This window comes from Aethalodelphis obliquidens, unplaced genomic scaffold (genome assembly GCF_003676395.1).
Source record: "Aethalodelphis obliquidens isolate GAN/ISIS:26980383/991018 unplaced genomic scaffold, ASM367639v1 scaffold25, whole genome shotgun sequence".
NCBI classification, from domain to species: Eukaryota; Metazoa; Chordata; class Mammalia; order Artiodactyla; family Delphinidae; genus Aethalodelphis; species Aethalodelphis obliquidens.
Genome location: NW_020837969.1, coordinates 31,478,938 through 31,504,433, shown reverse-complemented (window position 1 = coordinate 31,504,433; position 25,496 = coordinate 31,478,938). Strand labels below are relative to the sequence as shown.

Genomic DNA, 25,496 nt, shown 5'->3' with positions numbered 1-25,496 from the left:
CTTGTTTAATATCATGCAGCTAGAAAGTGGTAGGGCTGGAACTGGGGTTCTGAACTTCTGACTCTTTTATTGGTGTTTTCAGCCCATCATCCTGCCTCAGGTAGCAACTTAGAAGTTAGAACTGCAGTGTTGTTTAGAGGTGAGGGGAGTTTGGATGGGCTCTCACTTCAGCAAGGGAGGAAAGATGGAAATAAGAAGGGCAGGAATAGAGACGCAGACGTACAGAACGGACGTGTGGACATGGGGGTGATGTGGACATGGGGGTGGGATGAACTGGGAGATTGGGATTGACATATATATACTACCATGTGTAAAACAGCTAGTAGGAACCTGCTGTATAGCACAGGGAGCTCAGCTCGGTGCTCTGTGGTGACCTAGATGGGTGGGATGGGGGATGGGAAGGAGGTCCAAGAGGGAGGGGATATAGGGATACATATAGCTGAGTTGCTTCACTGTACAGCAGAAACTAACACAACATTGTAAAGCAACTATACCCCAATAAAAATAAATAAATAAGAAAAAAAAATAACCCAGAAAAGGCAAAAAATAAATAAGTAAATAAGGAAGGGGTCGGTTTCTCCACACTGGACACAGAGCAGTCAGGACAGATGGAATTCATAGTCCTGCTAGCCTGCAGGAGGTGGGGCTTGATTCGTTCAGTTGCATCTGCCTGCTTGCGGGTAGCTTGGCTCTGATCAGGCTTTGGTTGGAGGTGCCGTGTGCGTGTCGCCATCCCAGGGCGGCGTTGTCCCTGGCTCCTTAGGGCAGGGCAGCTGCAGTGAGAGAGGGGCTGGGGACCTAGCTCTTCAACACAGTTGATCCTTGTATTATTCCCTCTGCTGACCTGGTCTTACCTTTGAAGACAATTAAACATTCACTCCAGGCTAAAAGATCCCAATGGTGGGCTTCCCTGGTGGCGCAGTGGTTGAGAGTCCGCCTAACGATGCAGGGGACGCGGGTTCGTGTCCCGGTCCGGGAGGATCCCACGTGCCGCGGAGCGGCTGGGCCCGTGAGCCATGGCCGCTGAGCCTGCGCGTCTGGAGCCTGTGCTCCGCAACGGGAGAGGCCGCAACAGTGAGAGGCCCGCGTACCGCAAAAAAGGAAAAAAAAAAAAAAGATCCCAATGGTTTCACCTTTCTTCATTAACTCTGTTTTCTAATCCTGAAATTTTATTGGCTTGATGACCTTGGGCAAGTCACTTAACCTATCTGAAACTTCACCCCATGGGACCCATAGGAACCTGCTCAAGTGTTTTCTTTTTTTTCAGTTTTAATATTTTTTAATTGAAGTGTAGTTGATTTATAAAGTGTTAATTTCTGCTGTGTAGAAAAGTGATTCAGTTACACATATATATACCTTCTTTTTAAAATATTCTTTTCCATTATGGTTTACCATAGGATATTGAATGTAGTTCTCTGTGCTCTGCAGTGAGAATCTTGTTGTTTCAAGTGTTTTCTAAGCAAAGTCCTTTTGGGCATTTGCAGTCACTGGCTATGTGTCCAAGGATTCAGAATGCCTTCTCTTTCACAGTATCTGCTTCTGCTTTTTCTTCCCAGAGTCGAAAACATGCCAGTAAAGTCCGACTATACTACATGCTTCACCCCAGGGACGGTGGGTGTCCCGCAAAGAGGCTCCGATCAGAGAATGTGAGTATCTGATGCCACATGTTATCCTTGGATAATTTGTTCTGTTTGCTAAAAACTTTGCAGGTCTGGGAATTGCAGTTATGTCCAGCTTAGTGGGAAAGCTAAGTGAGTTGAAATCGTTCACATTAAATATTACAGAAAATATGACACGTAAGCAAGTCTTTTCCTTTTTTCCTGCCAGAACTTGCCAGTATGGGGTTGGGAGACTTTTTGATGGTACTGTGCTGGGACCTCACATAGAAAAGAACAGACAGAGGGGCTGAGACAGACAGAGGCTGGCTGAGGGGAGGCGGGCACCTTCAGAAGACATGACCTAAGGGCAAACCTGTCAGAAAGATCAGATGCTTTGCTTTCTACATAATGTATGTTTCCTTTGGTGTGTAAAGCAGAATGCCATTTGTTCATTTATAATGAAAGCTGTGCACATCTTGCAAACAAAAATATTCAGGGCTTTGATCAGCGTCACTTTTCCCTGAGGGAATGTTTACTTAGGGAGACAAATGACAATTAGAAAGCTGCTCTGAGGGTTTAATGTCAGAGCAAAGGGGTTCCCTTAGCCAGGCCAAGGCCAAGACTGATGAGAGAAATATCGCTTCCTCCCACCAGGGGACCCTTTTCCTAATGAGTGGAATATGCTTATCCACCCATGGCAGAGACCCTCCGTGATAAAAACTGCCGATGAAACACAGAAACTCCTCACCCTTTGAGGGCTGAGAGGCTGAGGATGTAACGTTCACACCCCACACTCTCGCTGGGCTTGTGGTCCTGTTTCCCTTCTGCTGCCATATCGATGCCAGTCTTATTAAAAATTAATACATGATCATCAAAGAGACTGGACAAAAACTGTACTTGTGTGTTGTCACAGAAGAAACAGAGAGAGAAAGGTGACTGCATGTGACCAAAGGGAGCAAGCAGCAGAGCTGGCAGGGTCCACAGATTCTGAGCCTGTGTCTAGCATCACGGAATGAGGTGCTTGCATATAGACTCATCTGGGTGCGGTGGATTTTTCTTTACTGCCCACTGAGGAAACAGAGACACGTAAGCCACAGACCTGTGGCTTTAAAGAGACTTAAATATAATGAGAGAGGTTAACATTGTATAAAAAATAGCTCTGATGCCACAGTGTAGGTGTTTGTTAACATTTGTACAAAGCCCCATGGAGACAAATGGCGGGTGAGTCATGCCAGGGCCATCCGACCAGGGAAGGTGTTACTGCAGGTTTGGCATGTGAGCTGGGGTCTTTGGGCTTGGATGGGTGGTACCAGATGGAGACATGAGAATGGGGGAGGGCAGGTGTTTTCTTGGGTGCATCCCTGGCCAAAGAACCTATTAAGACACAGGACAGTTGGCCTAAGTCAGCTTTTATGTGATCTCAGAATCCTGTAACCACGTTGGAGTCCCGCCCTCCATCAGCTGTCTATTAACAGAGAGAACAGAATGAGGTTTTTTATTTCCTCTTGAAATTATTCAGTGATGTATGCCTTTATTCAATAGCCATTTAGCGTCTAATCCTGAGAGTCAGAAACAATAGGATTCACGGACAGTTGACAGTTAGCTCTTTGAACACAGATTATTTTCTATCCACTCAAATTCTAATCATGAATGTTGCACTGATATCTGAGCTCCTAGCGAGTAATCCATCAGGTGTAGGGGAGGAAAACCTTTCCTTTCTAGGTTCCTTGGCTGGTCTCATAATTAAAATGACATAAAACACATGAACAGAAGAACAAATTTCCTTTCATACATGTGGGAGCCCCAAAGATAGGAGACTCAGGGAGGTGACCAAAACAGGCAATTTTTATGCTTTTTAGACAAAGAAGCAAAGCAATAAATTTGTGAGTAATTGACACGACAGAGGCTTTTGGGCTTGGGGTAGCAAATTAGTGAAGGAATAACAAGGTTGGTTTATACAGGCTTCTCCCCCCCCGAATTCCGTATCTTTGGTGATACGGATGTCTGTCTACCTCCGGGTACAGGGAAGGTGCCTTTTACATGGGAGATTTATTTCCTGCTTTCAGGAGGACAAAGGATGGTCAGAGTATCCTTCTTGGACCTTGCTGTTTCTTAAGTAGCTTCATTAAAAAAAATCAATATGCCAAAGTGGCTTATTTTGGGGAGGGGTTATTTCTGCTCCCCTTCACAAGCAAACAGAAAGGGGCGCTGTGACTCCAGCTGTGACCTTGAGGACACGATCTTTGCTGCTCTGGTCGGATCCATGTTTCACCCCACTCAGGCTCCGGTTCTGCCAGGCTCTTTGGGGTCAGTTGATAGAGGGGAAGAGGTTCAGATTTTACAGAAAGAAGTGTTTGCAAGGGTACTTTACCAAAGGCCCCTTTGAGAACTTTTTCCTGGATTTTGAAAACTTAGCTCTACCAGTGATTTGTTGATTGAATCATTTTCTATGACTTGTTACTCATTGTCTGGAAGCAAATAAGTAAGTAGGAAAAGCAACATAATGATCTTACTTTTTGAAAGAGATGGTTGTTGCCTTAATAGGCTGTATGGACATTTCACAGGAGGAAGAGATCATTTCCATTAGGCGTCTTGATGCGTTGGATGCTGTGTGGAAGGTACCCCCAGCCCCTCTCCAGGGCCCTGAGAGTTGATGTTGGTAACTATTTGGGCCAATGTTCTCTGGTACAGACTCACACCTAAGGGTTGAAAGACTAAATACACAAATCGACAATGGCCAGAACATATCTAAAAGTAGAACTGTGACCCACAACCTGCAGCAACCAGTCCAGAAAACCAACCCACTGATATCCAGTAACTGGCCCAGAAGCCTGCCTGCTGTGAGTCAGACTTGTAGGAAGTCAGACCACCTCTCTAGTGACAACCCAGGAAGTCAAAAAATAGCCCTGTAACAATAGGCCTCGAATGGCCAGGCCTGATGAATAGCTGACAGCTTCCCTAATTTCTGTCCCTGTTTCCAACTTAGGACCAACCAGAAAAAGCCAAATATGTACCCCTAACCAATCACATAGGCTGTCCCATTCTAGGTGGCCCACCTGCAGTTTCCCCAGGCCAACAGCCTCCAATCAGGGCATGGGTGAAACCTACCCCTTTTCCATTATGAAGCTCCTCTCCACTTCTCTGCTTGCCTTTGAGTCTCCTCCAAATGCAGGTGATGTTGGCTGGCTGTCTTGCTATAGCCTTTCTTGTTCCCATTTGGTTGTTGTCTATTTCCACAGGGTGGTAAAATGGGGATGAGGGTAAGAATCTCTAAAGTACAGGTTCGTCCTAAGACTCAACTGAACTAACCCGTTTATATAGCACTTTGTTTGCAAAGTGCTTTCTGAAGGCATTATTATTATTTTTTATTTATTTATTTGGCTGTGTCGGGTCTTAGTTGTGCTTGCAGTGCACGGGCTTCTCTCTAGTTGTGCACGTGAGCTCTCTAGTTGCAGCGCGTGGGCTTAGTTGCCCTGCAGCATGAGGGATCCTAGTTACCCGACCAGGGGTCGAACCCACGTCCCCTGCATTGGAAGGCGGACTCTTAACCACTGGACCACCAGGGAAGTCCCTCTGCAGGCATTGTTATTACTGATCCTCTCTCCACCAGCACCTGTGATCTTGGGAGGATGTAATACTTTGGTCCACTTGCCTCTCCAGTCTTGCCCATTCTCCACCTCCCCTGCTCCCAGGGTCTGTGGTTTGCATCCTAGTGTTACTTGATTGAGAACACTTTTATGCCTGCCCTGAATATCCAACAAAAGGAGTGTTTCTGAAAATAGAAAACTTGTTGTTGATTTTCCAAACCCTGACCACACATGAACCTTGGGCCTACAGTGATCCCTAAAACTGATGGGTAATGGCAGCCTGGGAATACACAGTAACTCTGAATTTACCTACAGATGAACAGAAGCGCCTGTTATTTTTCCCAGGGCCATTGCCATTTCTATTCCAGGTCATTTGACCTTTTGTTGTCGTTGCTTTTTAAACACTTATTTTCATTTCTGTCTTCTGGCCTTTCCAGCATTTTAAATTCCCTGCTTTACTCTGTAGAATCCTCATTTGGGGATTCTGTGTTTTTTCCCTGAAATTTTAGAGCAGGACATTGTCCCCTTGAGGCCACAGAGTAAAATTAAATGCGAAATAAATTGTTAGAGTTGATTGCCTTAGAGAAATGTTCAGGAATCCCACGGGCATGAGAGCCAAAAAGGACTTTAAAGATTATCTAGTCCACCGAGAGCCTCGGTATTCTACCAATGGCCCTTTTTATTATCTTCTCACTCATGGGTCACATGCTTTGAAAAAAAAAATGTCTGCTTGGGAAATAGCACTTTTTTTTTTTCCTTCGGTGCGCGGGCCTCTCACTGTTGTGGCCCCTCCCGTTGCGGAGCACAGGCTCCGGACGCGCAGGCTCAGCGGCCATGGCTCACGGGCCCAGCCGCTCCGTGGCATGTGGGATCCTCCCGGACCGGGGCACGAACCCGTGTCCCCTGCATCGGCAGGCGGACTCTCAACCACTGCGCCACCAGGGAAGCCCCGGGAAATAGCACTTTTAAGTTAAAAAGGTGATTTAATTTTACTTTTATTTTCATTCTGTAAAGGTAAGTAACTGCCAACCCAAATTGCCAGTTGGTATTAAATAAACAGTGTGTTTACATGGAATTAATGCAATTTCTTCTAAGTGGGGAAACTTGACATTTGGTTAGTGTGATTGAACTTATCACTCCTAAATATTTATATGGTTTCCCTTAGGTCTGAAATATTCAGCGCAGCTTGAGAACCTCCATTATCACGTTCACAGGCCCCTAAATATCCTGGGTTTCAGGTTGGGAGGACTTGATATAACCTCCCTCCCACCCCGTAATTACAAAGGTGACAATAAGACCCAAATAAGTACCATGACTTGTCCAAATTTGTCAGGCCTGAGAATAAGACCCTCCCGGCTTCCCTAAATCTTATTCCTGGGCTTCTTCCACGTATCTTGAAATTGTATCTTATTTGGAGTCATGGAAGCCATTGCTGGGTCCATAGCCAGAGAATATTGCTGTTCTGGGGCAAAGTAATAATAGTAACTGGCACTTATCAGGTGCTTCCCACTTAAGTTCTAAATGCTTTATACACATCAACACATTTCATCCTCACACCTCCTGTATAAGGCAGGAGCTAGCATTATCCCCATAGAGAAGCAAACCGAAATCGAGATTAAGGCATTTGACTCTGGTCTTACAGCTGGTGGGTGGCAGTGACAAGGCTAGGAAAACATAAAACCCAACAAAATAAAATTCCCTCTGGCCCTGCAAACTAGCTAACCATGCCACTCCCAGAGACAGGTGGTGAGCATCTACTAAGTTTTGGGGGCACAAAGATGGAAGGGCATGGAACCTTCCTCAACAGAAATCAGGATCTAGTCGGGGTTTCAATGTGCAAATCATGTCTTTTCATACAGTGTGCTAGGCACTACCCTAAACATGTGTCCAGGCTACCATCAACAAAAATAATCAATAAACAATCTATAATAGGAATAGCAAAGAGTTTTATTTGAGCCCAGAAGACAGCCTCTCAGACAACTCTGAGGAACTGCTCCAGAGAAGCTTGGTTTTCAGCACAGTTTTTTTTGCGGTACGCGGGCCTCTCACTGTTGTGGCCTCTCCCGTTGCGGAGCACAGGCTCCGGACGCGCAGGCTCAGCGGCCATGGCTCACGGGCCCAGCCGCTCCACGGCATGTGGGATCCTCCCGGACCGGGGCACGAACCCGTGTCCCCTGCATCGGCAGGCAGACTCCCAACCACTGTGCCACCAGGGAAGCCCTCAGCACAGTTTTATGTCATGTCAGAACTAAGAGCATCAAACAAATCAGGATACCTTCCGTCAAGGTTTCAGAAAAAAAAAAAAAAAAAACACATAAGAAGAAAACCCACCACCACATAACACAGTGAGTCAGTATGGCCTTGGCGCCTGGGAAGGGGGTCTTATGGAAGGAGCACGAGCATTGGTGTCCCAGGAATGGAGACATTTCATCTTTATTCTTAACATGGACATTCTTTACTTTTGGTCACTGTGCCCTTTTCTTTAATAATTAAAGCAGATGGGGCTTCCCTGGTGGCACAGTGGTTGAGAATCGGCCTGCCAATGCAGGGGACACAGGTTCAAGCCCTGGTCTGGGAAGACCCCACATGCCATGGAGCAACTAGGCCCGTGAGCCATAACTACTGAGCCTGCGCGTCTGGAGCCTGTGCTCTGCAATGGGAGAGGCCACAACAGTGAGAGGCCCGCGTACCACAAAATAAATAAATAAATAAATAAATAAAAAGATGTGAAAGCTGAAGCTTTGGTCAAGTATCTCATCCAAAATCGTACACCTTGTAAGTGATACAGCCAAGGTTCAAACACAGTATAGTTTAGCTCTCGACTCTGAGCTCTGAATTACTATATATTTTTCATTTACTTAATATTTCATATTAATTAGCTGTCTACCAAGAGTCAGGTGCTGTGTTAATTACGGAGAATTTAATAGCAAATGAAACAGATACAGTTTCTGTTTACAGTGTTTACAGGATAGTGTGGGAAATGGACGCTAATGTAAAAAGTCATACAGATATCTAAATGAAGGAACGTAGTGGAAAAGTAGAGAATGGGAAAATCACAAGGTCTTTGGCATCAGGGAGGTCTTCTCTGAGTAAGGATTAGTCAGAGCAGTGAGGGGAGACAGGAGAATTCCAGGCAGATGGAACAGCGTATGCAAGGTGTCTGCAGTCAGAGACATCACAGCGTTTAAGGAATAACAAGAAAGCCAGCACGGCTAGAAGCCATGCGGTGAGGTGCAGAGGATGGATTGATGGAAAGAAGAGTCTCGTCTACTTTGAACTGTCAAGTATCAGACTTTCAATCGTTTCCTGTGTCCATGTAAATCAACCATAAACAGTCTATCATAGGAGTAGAAGAGTTTTATTTGAGCCAAGCTGAGGGCTATAGCCCAGAAGACAGCTTCTTAGATTACTCTGAGAAACTGCTCTGGAGAAGCATGGTTTTCAGCACAGTTTTATGTCTTGTCAGAACAAAGAACATCAAACAAGTCAGGGATACATTCCTTTAGGTTTTCAAGAAACCAGATCGGCACGCACACAGCGAGTCAGTATGGCCTTGGCGCCTGGGAAGGGGGTCTTATCATGGAAGGAGCACGGGCATGGGTGTCCCAGGAAGGGGGGCGTTTCATCTTTATTTTTAACATGGACATTCTTTACTTCTGGTCAGTTCACCCTTTAATAACTAAAGCAGATGTATAAAGTAGGTGTGATAGCCACAAACGGGCTATCAAATTAAGCCAGAAGCCAGAATGACTGCCCCATACCTCAGTATGTGAACATTGCTTTTATCAACTGAAAGAGTATGGCCTTGGATGAGGGTGACGGCAGTGGAGAAAAATGAGCAATAAATAGGTCTGAGGGACAATGAAGTAGGTAAAAATGGATGAAGTGGATAATGGGTATGAAAGAGAAGGTGGTTTCTGAATGACTTCCAAGTTTAGAACTTACACCGCTGGATGGTTGCCGCTCCCACCGTACCCCCACCCCCACCCCGCCACAATAACCTTGAGGTTGTGACCCAGAGAGCAGAAAGGTCTGAGAAGCAGGGAAGAACTTGACGAAACCCTTTGTCCATGTTGCTCCAGGCAGAGCAGGGCTAAAGTGGAGCAGAGGTGAATTTGCCCCCAGCCAAGGGGTATGGGGCAGCAAAGGAGAGGGATGGGGGTGGAGCGGGGCTTTGTCCTCAGAGCTTCTTCCTAATCAAGTCTTTCTACCTCTCTGATGGAGGGTGAGGACCCCCAGGGGCCAGCCCAGGGGGTGGAGCCCAGAGAGGCGTGGGCTAGAGATGCCCTTCTGGTGCGCTGATACCCAAAGGCGGGACAGTGCGTTGAGTGAGTTCAAGACAGTCACCAAGGGAGGGGCTGGGGAGAGGACAGTTACCAGAACCCCGGTACCCTGAATGAAGGATACCAGCAGGAAGTTATTGCAGGCGTCCAGAGGGGACATGGAAATTGGCAGTAGTTAGATAATACGCCTCTAGCAGGAGGACGGGATTATTTAAAAGGTGGGAACAGTTTAGGTGTGGTCGCGGGACCTGGGTCCAGTGATTCCCAGGGGGTGCTTCCCATTCTTCCTTTGTTTAAAAGGCAGAGATGGTAGGACCCAGAGAGCACGATTTTAGACTTCTTGAGTGCGTGGGCTTTGCTTACTCACCTTTGTACCTTAGCACCTCACACAGAGGGGTCCCATAAATGATTGTTCGTATCTTCATAATAAGCTATTGCCCCATTGTTTTTTCTTTAAAACAATTAAGACTTTAAACAACAGTTTTAATTAAAAAATGATCAATTGTATAGAAGGTCTTCTAGAACATTTCCATGAAATCATAGTTTAGTTATATACCTATCAAAGTGGTCTTGTTAACAGAATATTTTGTGAATGGGCTTTGTTCAAGAAAACCTGAGGGTTATGGACAGTTTCCACAAGAATCTTGACCAGGTTCTTGGTCCCATGGGGGTCATATTCAAAAAGGAAAAACCTAAAGAAAGGGAGAGGCAGGTCCTTGGAGGGCGTGCTCTCATAGCACAAGCTGGTCCCGACATAAGTTGCTTCTAATAACCATCTACACGTCCTGACTCCATCCTTCCCCTTGGCAAACCCTACTGCCCTCTCAGTGGACACCTCTGCTGCTAGGCATTGCCTGCCTTCCCCTGTCTGCTTTTGGAGGCTTGATCCTATTTTACCAGAAATCAAGGCTGTGTGAGCAGGAGTTGGTGTGCAGCTCACAGAGGTAGATGTCCTTCCCAGATCCCAACCCCCTTTCAGCCATAAGACAAAAGGGACCTGATAGTCAGGAAGTCCTTCTCTAGAGGACAATCTGGTGCTGCCTCAGGGGTGAAGAGATCGAGAATGCCTCCTGGGTGACCTTAAGGAATTTAAGAAAAAAAAAATATCATGAAGAACCTAGGGGTAAGACGGGAATAAAGACACAGACCTACTAGAGAACAGACTTGAGGATATGGGGAGGGGGAAGGGTGAGCTGTGACAAAGCGAGAGAGAGGCATGGACATATACACACTAACAAACGTCAGGTAGATAGCTAGTGGGAAGCAGCCGCATAGCACAGGGAGATCAGCTCGGTGCTTTGTGACCGCCTAGAGGGGTGGGATAGGGAGGGTGGGAGGGAGGGAGACGCAAGAGGGAAGAGATATGGGAACATATGTGTATATATAACTGATTCACTTTGTTATAAAGCAGAAACTAACACACCATTGTAAAGCAATTATACTCCAATAAAGATGTAAAAAAAAAAAAAAGCCTTGGAAGGGTAGGGATCAAATTCCCTAGTGTGTGTCTTCTCACTTTGCACACCACTTGGGCCCTTGAAAATGAATCAAGATATTTTTGTTTAGGGTAGTTTGAATAAAAGAATTCTGGTGACCACAGATTGCCAAGGAGCTGTTTGACCTGTGATAGTCTCTCTCCAGCTGATTTCAGCTCTGAAATGTTAGTTTCTATGTTGGCTTTTTTCGGGGTAGGTAGCATGGGTACACAGGAGCCTCCGGGCACCTCCAGGCACAGGTGACTCGCTGGCGCGTGACAGCTGGGATCTGCAGCTCTCTCCTCCCTTTCTGCTGTGTTTCCTCTTTTTAGGTGCCTGTATTGCAAACATATCTTCCCTGTCTCAATTATTTTTTCCCCTGATAGATAGATTTCCTTGGTTAACATTCTAGAATCTCACAAAACATCAGTCTGTTTTTCTCTGAAATCCCAACTCTATCCTGAGAATTTTATCACTCATGTTTAATCAGATTTCTTTCCTTCTGTGTCTGGGTCCATTTATCTTCATCTCTTCCCTGGCTGCAGGGAGGGGTGTGAGGGCATCTTGCCTCCCTTCCCTGCTTTGTCCTACAAAGCCCCGTGAGTCTGTACCCTTGTGCAACCGTGTCATAAATCACGCCTGCTGTCACCCTGTTACATGACCCCCAGTGCCCATTCTGTTTCTCCTTTGTCACCTCTGGGCATTCCTCATGCTCAGAATATTATTCTTGCAGAACAAAGAAGTCCGTTTCCTTCACTGCCTTCTGTCTTGCAACCATTTGGCTCTGTTTAGGTTGATGTGTTCATTTAGGAATATATGTATATTTTTCTTCTTGCCTTAGAACCGGAAAAGGGGTTGTGACATTGGAATACAAGGTACATTTTAACTTCATGTGACCTAGATTTGCTGCAGGTCATGCTGAGACAATGATGAATGTCTCCTGATAAATACCAGAAAGCCTTGCAAAATACATTTTGAAAATAGGGATGATGTGCTGAGTTCTACTAATTTGCAGTAAAATGGCTTTTTGGACTTGGATCCACCAAACCTCACTCATGCACGTGCCCCATATCACAGACTGAGCTGGGAGCTCTGCACATGTGAGCTTATGTCAGTCTCAGAACATTTTCTCAACGTGAGCATTTACTGTGCCTGTTTTACAAATGAGATAAAGAAGGTTTGGGGCAGGTCATCTAATTCTTTCTCATTCTCCCACTTCCTGGTGGCAGGCTTTGATGCATTGACTTTCGTTATTTTTAAGAACACACTTTCACTCCTGGCTCAACCATTTCATATATCGTTGACATCGTTAGTGCTAGGTTCCCGTAGAACATTCTTTATGGGAGTGACTCAAGGAAATCTTCCACTCAGAGCCTGCCGTGGGCTGGAGCAGTGTTTGGTGGGGCATCCCGGTCACGTTCTTTTTTCCGCCAGGTCCCTAGTAAGGGTTGATGGCCTTACAGACCTGTAGAAAATCGGAGGTTTTAGATGCTGGAGTGCCACCTGATTCAGTGTAATATAAAGGAAAAGTCACAGGCTTTGGGAACATCCCTGGCATTGAACCTGGCCTTCTGCTAGCTGGGTGACCATGGTCAAGTTTTTTAATTTTTCTAAGACTTAGCTTCCTCATCTGAGAAATGCTGCCAACAACCCAGGACTACTGAGAAGGATGCATGTGATAATGTAAACGTGAAGTAGGGAGCCCCCCAGAGCCTGGTGGGGGAGAGATGCTCTATGCCTGTTACCTTCTTCTCCTTTCTAATAGCCCAGATGATGCTGAGTGTCTTTCTGCTGCTACATTTGATAGGGGGAGAAACACATACAGACTGGTTAGAATGACCTAGTGGTCTGTATCCAGAACTAAACGCTGCTGAGAGGTACGTTTTCTGTAGAAGCCCTAAGCGATGGCCAAGGAACTAGACAAACTGAGAGGAAATATTGCAGTGTCCAATAGCATTCTTGTTCGAAGGAACCTAAACTAATTCAAAGAGTGAAAAATATGGTGTTGGTATTTGCACATCAGATCTTTGCTTGGAGGGACACTTTAATCTTGTCCTGACTTGGCTGCTATCCAATCCCCATCGTTGAGTCTAAGCAGGAGAGAGCTGAGATGTTTGGAACAGCTGCAGTGACAGCAAGCACGCCCCTCGGTCACATGCGTGGTGTGGTTGGTTGTACTGTATTCCCTTTCCTCCTGTTCACGGGTGGCATTATTCAGTCATGGCACAGCGACTTTAATAGATATTAAAAATGCAGCCGTTTAAGCACGTCATTCTTGAAACCCCATTGAAACTCTGTCTGGAAGCATATGTGAGCGAATGGTGTAGGACTATTTCCTACTTGCAACAGGGATTGTTCCTCTTGACCTGTGACATTGTATAGCCAAATAGCCCTGTTGTTATTTATAATTCCTCTATTAGCTTTGTCTTTTTGCCAAGTATAGTTAAAAGAAAGATTGTGTAGAAAAGGAGATGATTTTTATTGTAAGTTCCTGATGGAAAAAGGCATTTTTTCTTCAAAGTTATTAACTGGGTTTTACAGCTGACCTTTCAAGGAACGTCTATGGCTTCAGATACTTAAGAACTCAGCAAATACTGTCCTCTGTATAATTTAAATAGTCATTATAGTTTGGGCTATAAGCACTGAATATGTATTGTAAGACACAATGTTGGTTTTTTTAAATTTTTGATATTTTATTGTAAAAGAAAAAAGTCTGTTTCCTTTCTACACTGAGTGTTGGTTGACCTTTTCTTATTAAATTTCCTCATCACAGCTGTACATAATCCTAGAAGGTCACTGGTTGGCATTAGCAATCCCAGAAATGAACGGTCATGATGTCACATCCTAGAATTGACAAATTAGTTTGTTTGATCTCTCATTACCCTTCTATCCATTGCTGTAATGGAGAATGGAAAAATTCAAGATGGGATTAAGGCCTGAAATTTCCTCATCACCAAGAAATAAGAGTTGTGAGTGTGTCTCTCCTGTCCTTCCTTCACTCCATACAGACTTGGCTTTTTTTTTTTTTTTTTTTTTTTTTGAGAATTGTGACATACTGTCCTGGGCAGTAGTTCTTTGCTTTCATGGCTAATGATGCAAAAAGGAGAAGGAAAGGGGAGAGAAAGAGAAAAAAACAGAACGCTATCAGGACAAAAGTAAAGTTAAATCATAACCAAAGAATATCTGAGTTTGGAAGGGATTTCAAGGCTTCTCCGTGGAAGCCTTGTCACTTAGAAATAAAAGAGAAAACCTATAGTCCTGTCTGCATTTCACTTGGACTTCAAGAAAGGCTGAGAGATCTTGGACAAGTCACTAAACGTTCCTGGACTGTTTCCTTGTCTGGATTAAATGATCACTTGTTGCTTTCTGATCTTCATCAAATGTGATTTAAATATTCTCTGGAAACCAATATTATGATTCATAAATAAACTGATTCATAAATAAATTGTTTACCATTAGAAATATTTCTTTCATTTTCTAATGCAATAATTATTCATCTATATAATCCAGTAATAAATGCCAATTCCAGATAGAGAGTCAGTGGTGAGCAAAGCCAGACCCAGACAAGATCCCCCTGCCCTTGGCTGAAAATGGCAACCCTGATGAATGCGTGGTGAGTGGGCCTGGTGCCAGGGGAGCTCATTAGGGGAGATGGCCTGTCTGGGAGCTGGCAGAAGGTCTCTCTGAGCAGTGATTCCTAAGTGACATCTGAAGGGTGCATAGGTATTCACAGGTAAGGAGGTAAGGGAAAGATCATTCCAGGGAGCAGGACTCATGTTTATGAACGTTTGGGGAGGACTGGAGAGAAGGCGAGCCTGGCAAGGGCAGAACAACGCAAGGTGTGGTGGTAAAAGAGGCTAGGACAGGCACTAAGTAGGAGCCAGACCGCTGATGCTTTTAGGGGAAGGCTGACGATGGAACGGACCACCCCAGCCCATCCCAACTGCGATACGTGTGCGAGTGAAAGGGCACGAGTAATAATGAAACCGGAAAAATAGGTGTAACCCACTACGTATGATCAAGGGCTCTATTTAAAATCTATCGAAGGAAGTTTTCTTTTTACTTTACGTGGAATGAGAATCATCAATGGATTTTAAGCCATAAGGCGGAAATGATCAGATGTGACTTTTGAAAATCAGTCTGTTGCAAGTGGAAGAAAGGTTGAAGAGGGCCTCAGAGGGGAGCAAGGGGACCTGGCAGGAGTCTGTTGTAGAGGTTTAGGGGAGTTTGGACTGGGACAGAGCAGGTGGAGATCAGAAGTGAATAATACGAGAGAATTTAAAGTTAACGTCTTCAGTGATGGAGGGTTGATTGCAGTAAGGGTTCTAATTTGTTTCCACCTCCTTGTATAAACGCCCTTTGGCATCATTCTCCCAACCCGAACCGGGACTAAAATAGGCAATTTGCTTTGGTAGTGGAGTAGTAGCAAAAGCATCGCAAGTAGAGACATGGAACACACGTGTCCACTGCCCCGAGACTTGTGATGCCCTTGGATTCTGGCAACCCATCTAGGCCAGCTGACTGGAGGATGGGAGGGCATGGGGAAGGAGGTGTGGGCATCCCAGTGCAGGCTGCCAGAAACCTGAGACCCAGCCTAACAGCCGACTGCCAACGTGGACAGCAGGCAACCCTGGCTCAGACAAGGAGAACCGCTCGGCTGAGCCCTGCCCGAATTGCCCACCTGTGGAATCTCTGACTAGGGCAATAGTTGTTGTTTCAGGCCATTACGTTTTCGTTTGGTTTGTTACATAGCAGTAGATGCAGAAGTTGTTACTGAGAGAAAACTCTGGAGGAAGACCAGATTTGCATAAACCCATTTGTTTAGACATGTTGATTTTGAGGAGCTATTGAGATATTCTGGAGGTAATGCCAACCAGGAGTGGGGAGAGGGGAGGAGAGGAGGGGACGGCAGGGGAGGGCTGGTGCAGGAGCCTGGAAACCTACTGCTGGAAAGACAGTGAGGCCTCAGAGGACGTGCGGAGGAAGATGGGAGTGTGTTGTGTATGGGAGGCTTAGCCGGTTACTATCAAAGTCATGGTAGAGGATAAAATCAGCTCTAGAACAATAGCTTTTTGCATTTTACTATTTCAATATTCCATAAGACAATACCAAATTGTCCATTTTCTGTTTCCTTAAAGAGGGCAAGTTGAATGATAGCCACTAAAAAAATATGAAATATCCCCTTGCTTTCTTCCCCTCTGGCACATGAGGTGGAGGGGCAGAGGTTTTGATGACCTACGGGTGTAGGGTAAACATTCTCTGGCTGGAAATGGAGCAGCGTTGCCTGGCAGCTCTGGCTCTGGGCACCGTGTGTAGCAAGGGATAGGCTGCCTGTAATCCTTCTTCCGCACCTTTGTTCCCTCCCAGGGCCACTGTGCTTGACTCTCAGATACTCTCCTCCAAGCCTGGGCTCGGGAAAAGCTCTTATATGCTCATTTATACTAAGGTGCAAATGACTGATACGCCTGAGTCATTTGTTTGCTCAGAAAACTAAATTTTAAACACGAAGAAATCTCTCTCTATTCTGGGAAATGCAGTTATGTGAATGTGGGGAAAATGTTTTCATATACCACTTCCTTGCATTACTGCCCTACGGTTTGCTTTTATATGTTGAAAATAGAGCCCCATGTTCTCAGATTGTGGACTTTTGGGTGTTTTCAGTCTAGAACAAGCATGCCTCATGGACTTATCTTTTCTCCTCACAGAAACCTGCTTCCCCTCCTATATGTCCTTTTACGATTTAATGATACCAAACGTCTTCCATTTTCTCAGGCTGCAAACTATTGAAATACATTTAGCCCCACTCACCTGCCCATTCCGATCCTGTGATTCTGCGCTGTCTGACCCTGCTCACCCCATCTCAGTCCCTTCCTGCTGTTTCAGAATGAGATCAAGCCGTCATCAACTCCCACTCGGCCTAATGCCTCTGCCTCCTTACCCTTGTTCTATGTCTGTCTTTGCTTCTATCCAGCCTAGAAATTCTGTTACAAGAATTGCCTTTCTTGTGTCTTGGTCTGATCTTGTCCCATCTTCTTTATCTACCTTTGATGCATTTTCTTGTAGGATAAAACCTAAACTTCTCAACAGGGCACCCGTAGCCCCTCCTAATTTAGCTGCCTAACTAGGACTTGCCTCCATCATTATTTTAGTTCGAAGTTAGGTAGGAATTGTAAGATACCAAGGGCAAGTCCGTCCAAAGGATTTCACTCTCCCTTCATTCCCCATTCCTAGTTTACCTTTGTGAAGATGCAATTCTTTTTTTTTTTTTTTCTTGCGGTATGCTGGCCTCTCACTGTTGTGGCCTCTCCTGTTGCGGAGCACAGGCTCCGGACGCTCAGGCTCAGTAGTTGTGGCTCACGGGCCCAGACGCTCTGCGGCATGTGGGATCTTCCTGGACCAGGGCACGAACCCGTGTCCCCTGCATCGGCAGGCAGACTCTCAACCAGTGAGCCACCAGGGAAGCCCGAAGATACAATTCTTGAACTGTGCCGGGGGTACTATATCCAAGGTGGGTTTGCTCAGTCACTCACATGGAGGGACACTGGTGAGTTACAGCTGGATGGAGCCCGGTGACTACATTCAGTAGAGGCGCTCCAGGTGACCAGGTCTGACTGCATGTGTTCTTTCACTTAGAACAGAAATGAGGGCCCACTGGATACATTTTTTTTTTCACATTTCTTTCACCTCATTTGGTACACTGATGAGCAGGGCCTCCCTGATATTTCATGGAAACATACAAGGAATGAAACATCATTTAGCCTGATGACTAAACCAGCTGGGGGTCTGCAGCGGGGTCATGCCCCTTGGCCTCTCCTCACCCTCACACCACTTCCCAGCTCCCCGTCTCCAGCAGGCTTGCCTTCTATCTCTACCCGCCAGGGACCCACAGTCCTTGGTGTGTTTCGATATAGAAATGGAGCTGGCAGACGCAATCTGTGCACCAACCCCTCCTGCTTCCTGTGAAAAAGAGACATCCAAACATGCAGTGGCAGGGAGCCTGGGCCGAGGTAGGAGATTGTCTCCAAGGGGTCCCTTAACAAGACCTTATTATCCCACTCCGTCACCCTTGTGGACTCAGCTCCTGGCGTTGACCCAAGGGAACTCTAAGATAGTGTCAGGTCAGATTCTCCTTGTTCCTGGAAGTGGTTACCATGCATCTTCTTTCTTTTTTTAAAGCTGGTCACCCTCCTAGAAATGAGTGCCCGTTCCCACCCCTTCTTTGCCTGAAGAACCCCATTTCTCACTCATGGTCCAGCTCAGAAAGTACCTGCACCTCGAAGACCACCATCACCTGGGGCCCCTCTGCATTCTGTTTGGTTTCTTTCTGTGTGTGTTTCTTTTTTTTTTACTAAGGACTTCCCTCTCTATGGTAAGGTCCAGAAGGGCAGGGAGTATGTTATTTCCTTTTATTATTTTAAATTTTTTTTTGGCGGTACGCGGGCCTCTCACTGTTGTGGCCTCTCCCGTTGCGGAGCACAGGCTCCGGACGCGCAGGCTCAGTGGCCATGGCTCACGGGCCCAGCCGCTCCACGGCCATGTGGGATCTTCCCGGACCGGGGCACGAACCCGTGTCCCCTGCATCGGCAGGCGGACTCCCAACCACTGCGCCACCAGGGAAACCCTTATATCCAAGATACTTAGCACATGGATGGTGAGTGAATAAATGAACAAGAAAGTAACGCTTGGGTTTAAACCAGACCTCTGTCAGTGCAAAACATCGTTTCTTTGCAAGTGGATTACTTGGCCCTTAGGAAATGCTTAGTGGGACCCTCAGCTGGGGCAACCTTGGATCAGCTGTCTGGGGCATCTGCCTGACATCTTGGGGCCATTAGGAAATACTCAGGAAGGAAGCTTCCTGTTCAGTTGTCATCACAAATTACTGCTTTCAGGTGTTAACTGAAACGACCCAATTAAGCAAATGTTTTAAAGCCTTGAATTCTTGTTGAGTAGAGCAAAAGATCAATTATTCAAAGGCTCCTTTTAAAGAAGTAGGCCTTCGGAGGACACAGGAACCACTGTTACATTTTGCCAAATGGGAATAGCTGTGTTATTTCCCTTTCTGATTATAAAATGAGATACAGTGATTCTTGTTTTCTACATGGTTTTATTTATTTACTTAGTTTAGTTGCAAACTAAAGTCCCACCCTGAGAGATGTCATGCTTAACTGTATGATAGAAATCCTTTCTGGTTTCTTTACTTTGATACACCTGGAAATATATGTATATATAGAAAATATTTGGATAGTTGCATTTCTGTATACATATATACATCTGTATATATGCATACATAATATTCATATATAAGCTATATATAATATTTACATATGAATTGTATGTTAACTATGTTATATATGTATTTTGGGGGCAAAAATGGGATAACACTATAGATAATGTCTGTGTCCCGCTTTTTAATGTAATAAAATAGTTTAGCCAAATTCCTGTGGCAACACAACACATATAACTTATTTTTAATGTTTTCTTTTAAATGTTATATTGAATGAATATCCTGAAATTTAGTTAATCAATTTCTTATTAATGGATATTTATGCTATATCAAAATTGTAACTATATTTTGGTCCACTTGTACAAGTGTTTATTTAATATCCTCCTAGCAGCATTTCTGTGTTATAGCCTTTTGATATGTAGTCTAAGGCTAAGGCTATTGCCTGCCGGGAAGATCGTACTGACTCGTGTTCCCACTCTCAGTGTATGAAAGTGTCCATTTTAGTTCATCCTCACAAATACTAGATGTTAGTAATCCTTTTAATCTTTGCTCATTTGTTAGATAAAAATGAGATTTCATTATTTGGTTGATATAGCTTAGTTACTATGAGGTTTGATTATCATGTGGTTATGTCCATCTTTTCTAAACATTCATAACTTTTTCTGAATTTCATAGTATGTCATTTAGCCTTTACTCGCTTTTCCTTTTTGGTCTATATTATCCCCCTACCCATTTGTGAAATTGTTTTCTAGCTTTGAGTCCGGTACTGTTGAAATGAGGTTTTGCTAAAGGAGCTGACACGCCAAACCAACAGAAGTAGATCCTGCCAGAAATGAAGTAGTTTAGAAAAAGGAAATGAAAATATGGGGGAGCACCTTTGAATCTGACGTCCCTGTAAGTCAGCTAGAAATGTCTGCCCTGCTTCTCATTCCTTTAACTTTCCCCCCAGTCTGTTCATTTTATCTGCACAGACGCTACAGCATGATTTTTTAACCACGGAGCCACGAACTTTCCAGGGAATCTGTGGATAGAATTCTAGAGATTTGTGAACTTTGATGGGAAACAAATTACATTTTTCTGTGCACTGACATCTCGAGATGTAGTATTTCTTTCAATTATACACGTGAGCAACAAACCGTAGTAATAGTAGCCATTCCTGACACCAGTAAAAACCACCAATATTCTGAAATCACATCACTGATGTTGAAAGCATCCTCTCTTTATTACAAAAACGTGACCTATTTTGTTGGCTGTATTTCACTACAGCTGGGTTATTCTGTAATCTTGTGCATCTTGCTTTATGCGCTTAAAAAGATTATTTTGAGGAGGGGTCTGTAGGTGTCAAGGCACACATAGGTTAAGAATCCCTGAGCTGGAGAAAGTGTCAAGGTCACTGGAAGATTCTTACTTGTTCCTGGCTAAGGTTCCTCCTTTGCCCTGACCTCTCCTTTCCCTATATCATTCCTCACTCTCCTGGATCCCTGTCCTAGGCCCCTGGAAACTTTTCAAGTGTTATATCAAATATATTAACATCTACCCGTGTTCCCCATTAAATACATTTTTATTATAAAAATTTGAAAGAATTATACTAATTGTATTTTTTAAATCACTTGGTTATGAGAAAGTTATTTCATTTACAACTGACTGCACTTTCTTGACAACTGTTGTACTTACTCAGGGGTTCTTGCAAAGCAGGCAAATCTAACATGCAAATTGTTTTCTAAATGTAATGAAATTTTTATGAGCGCTAAATTTAACAATTAATGAAGTTGACATAATGATACATTTTTGTACATTTAATTAAACATTTAGCAATAGCAATTGTGCAGTCTGCTTTCCATATTTTGGAGCCAATCTTTTTAAAGTATGTTTTGTAGGTTCTGGAAAGCCCCTGGGCCCTGAGGCTGGTGCCTGTAGTGCCTAAAGGGATATGGTACCACCTGTGGGTGTAAGTCAACAGCCTTTGTACTCAGACTTTTCTCAGACCATGTCCCTTCACCTCCTGCCCTGAACTGAAAATTCCCCACGCGGTGGGCACTTTCCTGCCACCATCTAATTCCAGCCTCATTCTGTCCACACACGTCACCCTACAGCTCTCCTTTAGCTGATGCCCATGGTCTGACGCTGTGAGGTCTTGGATCGCTGAGTCTACCGTCCAGACACTGCCAAGAACAACTTTCACATCCTTGGAGACAAGCCATCCTGCATCCTGACCTCCTCTAGGCTCCTTTGCAGCCAGGTTTCAACTTTGTTTCAAGGTGTGGCCCCAGCTCCCCAAACAACATCATCATTTCTCAAGAAGTTTTTACTTCTTGGGAACGAATGAAAGATCTTTGTCTTCTCATTGCGTTAGTCATATTCCTTCATTATTACATGGCACTTAACCTCTTCTGAAGTATTAAAATGCACCATAGAAACTTCTAATCACATAGGGGAACTTCATATTCCCCCAGTTCTCCAAGTCCTAACTCCTATAGGATACCTTGTCTTTACTGCATCCGTATCTCCAAAACCTTAACCCTTTCCTTTTCAACCCATCCAGCGGGCATCGCTTTGCTTTACTTTTTTCAGTGCTCTTTTGCCAGAACCTTCATTGCCCCAGCTAGAGCAGCAACCGTGGTACTTATATTAATGACTAGCGCCGCCCAGGGCATCCCATGAGCCAGACTCTAAGCTGAATGTTTCACGTGCATTGTTTCATGTAACTCTTTTGTGGGTACTATACTCTTTTCATTAAAAACAAGCAGCTGAGGATAAGATAGATTAAATAACTTGTTTAATAGCATATAGTTTGAAAGTTACAGAGCAGAGACTTTATGTCATTTTCCATAATCTATATTTATATAGAGAGATATACCTGGATAAATCTGTATCTCTGTCTATGTTTATACATAGAGATGGATAATCAGACCTCCCTCAAATTCGCTTACTTTCCTCGAGCACATTTATGACGATTCCTCATCTTATTTACTTCCCACCCACCTTGCCAATGGCCTTGATGAAATATTGGTCAAGGTTACTAATGACTGACCTGCTAGTGACCAGTGTCAGTGGGATTTTTAGTCCTTTCTCATCTGATCTGAGCATATGACACCAATAATATTATTTTAAGAACTTTAGTTTCCTTGGATTCTGTGACGTTTCTTCCTTCTCCTATATCTCTGGCTCCTTTTCATTCTCCTTTAATGGCTTGCTTCCATTAAATCCTTAACTTCTCACGTGCTTAGCAGTCCCATCCTTGGCCCCCATCACTTCTTTTTCTAAACGTTCTCTCTGTATCTTCCATTCGCTGCCATGGCTCCATCACCACCGCATCTCCCCACGTTCCCTCCACTTCTAGACCTGTATCTAAATGCTTTACCGATCTCTCCCTCTGGAAGTCCCATGGGTGCTATGTCCTGTTGGAACTAAACCCATTCCCTGTCTCTCCAGTCTTGGCAAATAAGACCCCAAGCCAGACACCCTGGAGTCATTGGAATCATTGGTGTTTTCAGCCCCCGCTTTCCATCCCTAAGGAAGTCCCACCTGTTGTATCGCGGGGCCCTCTCTGACCTCCGTTTTCTCCCATCGCTCCCTCTCTGGTTTCCATGTCCCGTTTGCTTCACTCTCCCTGTCTCTCACTCAGCTGGAGAGGGTCCTTCTAGAATGCAAAACCCACCCCTTCGTGATCTTTCCCTTGTTCATGCTGTGATCTCCAGTCTCCCTGTTCTTCTTGTGAGCTGCATCTTTTTACTTCTTACTTTTAAACTTGCTGTGAACTTGTAAAATACTCCCAGCAATTTTGGACACTTTTGGTGTTTACTGTGTTCCTCAACCTTGACTGTGCGTTCCTCTACAGCAAGCACAGGCCTCTTTTTTGTATGTGTCCCCAGAGATTGTGCTGTACTTGCCTCACAGTTGGTGCTCAATGAGTATTTACTGAATGAATGAGAATCATGAGATGCTGCTCTGAGACTGTCAGATAAAACTTACCGCTGAAAGATATAAAAACAGCAAAGCCAGGAAAGCAAATGTTTCTGGGTAATATTCAAATTGGAGGGGAAATACCCACCATTTCCTGGCTGCAGTTTGCTCCTTGTAATGGGTATAGATGATCAACAGGGTCCTTCCCTCTATGTCCTGTGCGTTTTCACGCATGTTTTGTTTTGTTTTTTGTTTTTTTTTTTTTGCGGTTCGCGGGCCTCTCACTGTTGTGGCCTCTCCCGTTGCGGAGCACAGGCTCCGCGCAGGCTCAGCGGCCATGGCTCACGGGCCCAGCCCCTCCGCGGCATGTGGGATCTTCCCGGACCGGGGCACGAACCCGTGTCGCCTGCATTGGCAGACGACTCTCAACCGCTGCGCCACCAGGGAAGCCCCTGTCCTGTGCGTTTTCATGGTGGGTTCTCTGCAGAGGCCAGCAAAGGTTGGGGAGCCATCCTCATTTTTACCAGCAGGCCTTACATGTTTTCTTGGACTCAGGCCCTCAGCCAGCAATGTCCCCTGGTGCTGGCTTTCTTATTTCCTTCCCCGTGTTCCCGAGGCTGTTGTGGTTGGAGTATTCTAGAAGCTTAAGCCAGGTGAGTCCAACTCTCCCCCATCCCACCTGATGTCTGGACCGTCAGAAGGTGGATGTTTTGTTGTGTTTCTGCTGCTTCACGTTGCAGCATCTCCCTATACACGGATGTGTTTCTTATCTTTTCTATTTGTTCTCCTGCATAATTCACCCGGGTTCTTAGCTTTTAAGACCTGATTTCCAGTATCATCACAGCTACCGATGTACTGTGTGACCTAGGAAAAGTCACTCAGACTCTCTGTGCCTGTTTCTCTTTCTGTGAAAGGAAGATGCTTTCCCAGTTCCCTTCCAGACATGCTGTTTTGGGACTCTGAGTATTGCGGTGGCACCTGTCCATATGCCTTTGTCTACAGAAAGAGTTGCCAAACTCTCTGCTTTAGGAGGACGATTGCATACACTGGGCACGAAGTTTTGCACATTCTGACGGGCGGCTGCACGGAGGCCCCTTCTCTGTGAGGAGAGTTGGAAAAGTGGCTGCAACACAAAATATTTTCAAGCTTCACAGTGGGTTACATTCCTGAAAACAGCTCTCAAATACTTTTTAACAAATTTCTAACTCATATCCTGTGTTTTAGTAATGCTTTTTAAAAACATCTGACACTGTCTGATAATGGACTGTTCTCAGTGAGTATCTTTTTCAGAGAATTGGCTGTTACTCTTGTGAGCACCCAAAGCGAATATTTAACTATTTTGATGCAAAGCCTCACAAAATGTATGACCGTTATCTTGTCCTCTATAAACAGAAGATATTGAATATGATTTAAATTTCCTGGGTGGCCAAGGTCATCTCTTTTATTCCTTTATTCAACGAATATTTATTAAACTCCAAATATGCATTAAGCGTTGTGCTAAACGTTGGGTGTTTAGCATCTTCATTGACAGATTTATCATCACCAAGGACTCTTACAACGGCTCCACTTACGCAACTTGACTGTTGTGCTGTTACAGATTAAACCAGGAGTTCTGAGCGTTGATAAGGGAGGATTTCTGCCTAGAACATCAGATTTGGTGAGCAGTTCACATGGTCACACGTGGCAGTCAGTCCTGCCTCAAACAGGCCTTTTTGGCATCTAGTTATGGGCATCCTCGCAAGAAAGAGTTGAAAATGGTCTGTGTTCTTCAAAAAATCAAACTCAACACGCTCTGTAAGTTTTAGGTCACCAGAGATACTGATGTTACTGTATTATCGGCAATAAAACTTGACTCAAAGCCCATATGAAATGTTTAGGGTATTTTTAAAAATCCTTGCACATTCCTCTAATTACAAAGCAATAAATGTTGCACCATTCAAACAAGAGAGCATTATTTCAAAAAATGTAATTTCTGTTGTATTTCTAATGTCTTTAAAGGTATGTTAAGTTTTGGACAATTCAGATATCTTTTGGGGATTTCCAATATTGGCCTGGCCTCTGGAAGAGCTATCTGTAAATTATCTATTTATCAGTTATCTCTAGGTACAATTATCCCATAAGGCTATTATTATTATAGGCTTGTGGGATAATTGTATTCTGGAAAGATTGACCCATAATGTAAAGTGGATATTGCTTCCCCTTTGACTTTCTCTATAAACTTGGACATGCTTCTCTATAGAGGGTGGGGAGAATCGACTGATGAGTTTTTCTCAAGAGAGAGGGCTGATTCTTTCTAACTCAGCACCTTTCCCCCGGGGAACTTTCTTAGTAGTGGCATTTTTTTTTTCTTCGTGTGGAAATCATCAAGTTTGTGCTCAAATATTCTAGATATTGTTTTATTTTGCAGAGTTTCATAAAGTTGGCTG

At 44.5% G+C, this 25,496-nt stretch overlaps 1 protein-coding gene across 1 annotated transcript in view; it reads left to right on the top strand.

Annotated features, from left to right (window-relative positions):
• ZMAT4 (zinc finger matrin-type 4) overlaps positions 1–25,496 on the top strand; it is a 213,529-nt gene that overhangs the window by 46,613 nt on the left and 141,420 nt on the right. The window contains exon 2 of the mRNA XM_027123019.1: positions 1,557–1,646. Within this exon, the coding sequence (XP_026978820.1) occupies positions 1,557–1,646 (90 nt within the window). The remainder of the gene's footprint in view (positions 1–1,556; positions 1,647–25,496) is intronic.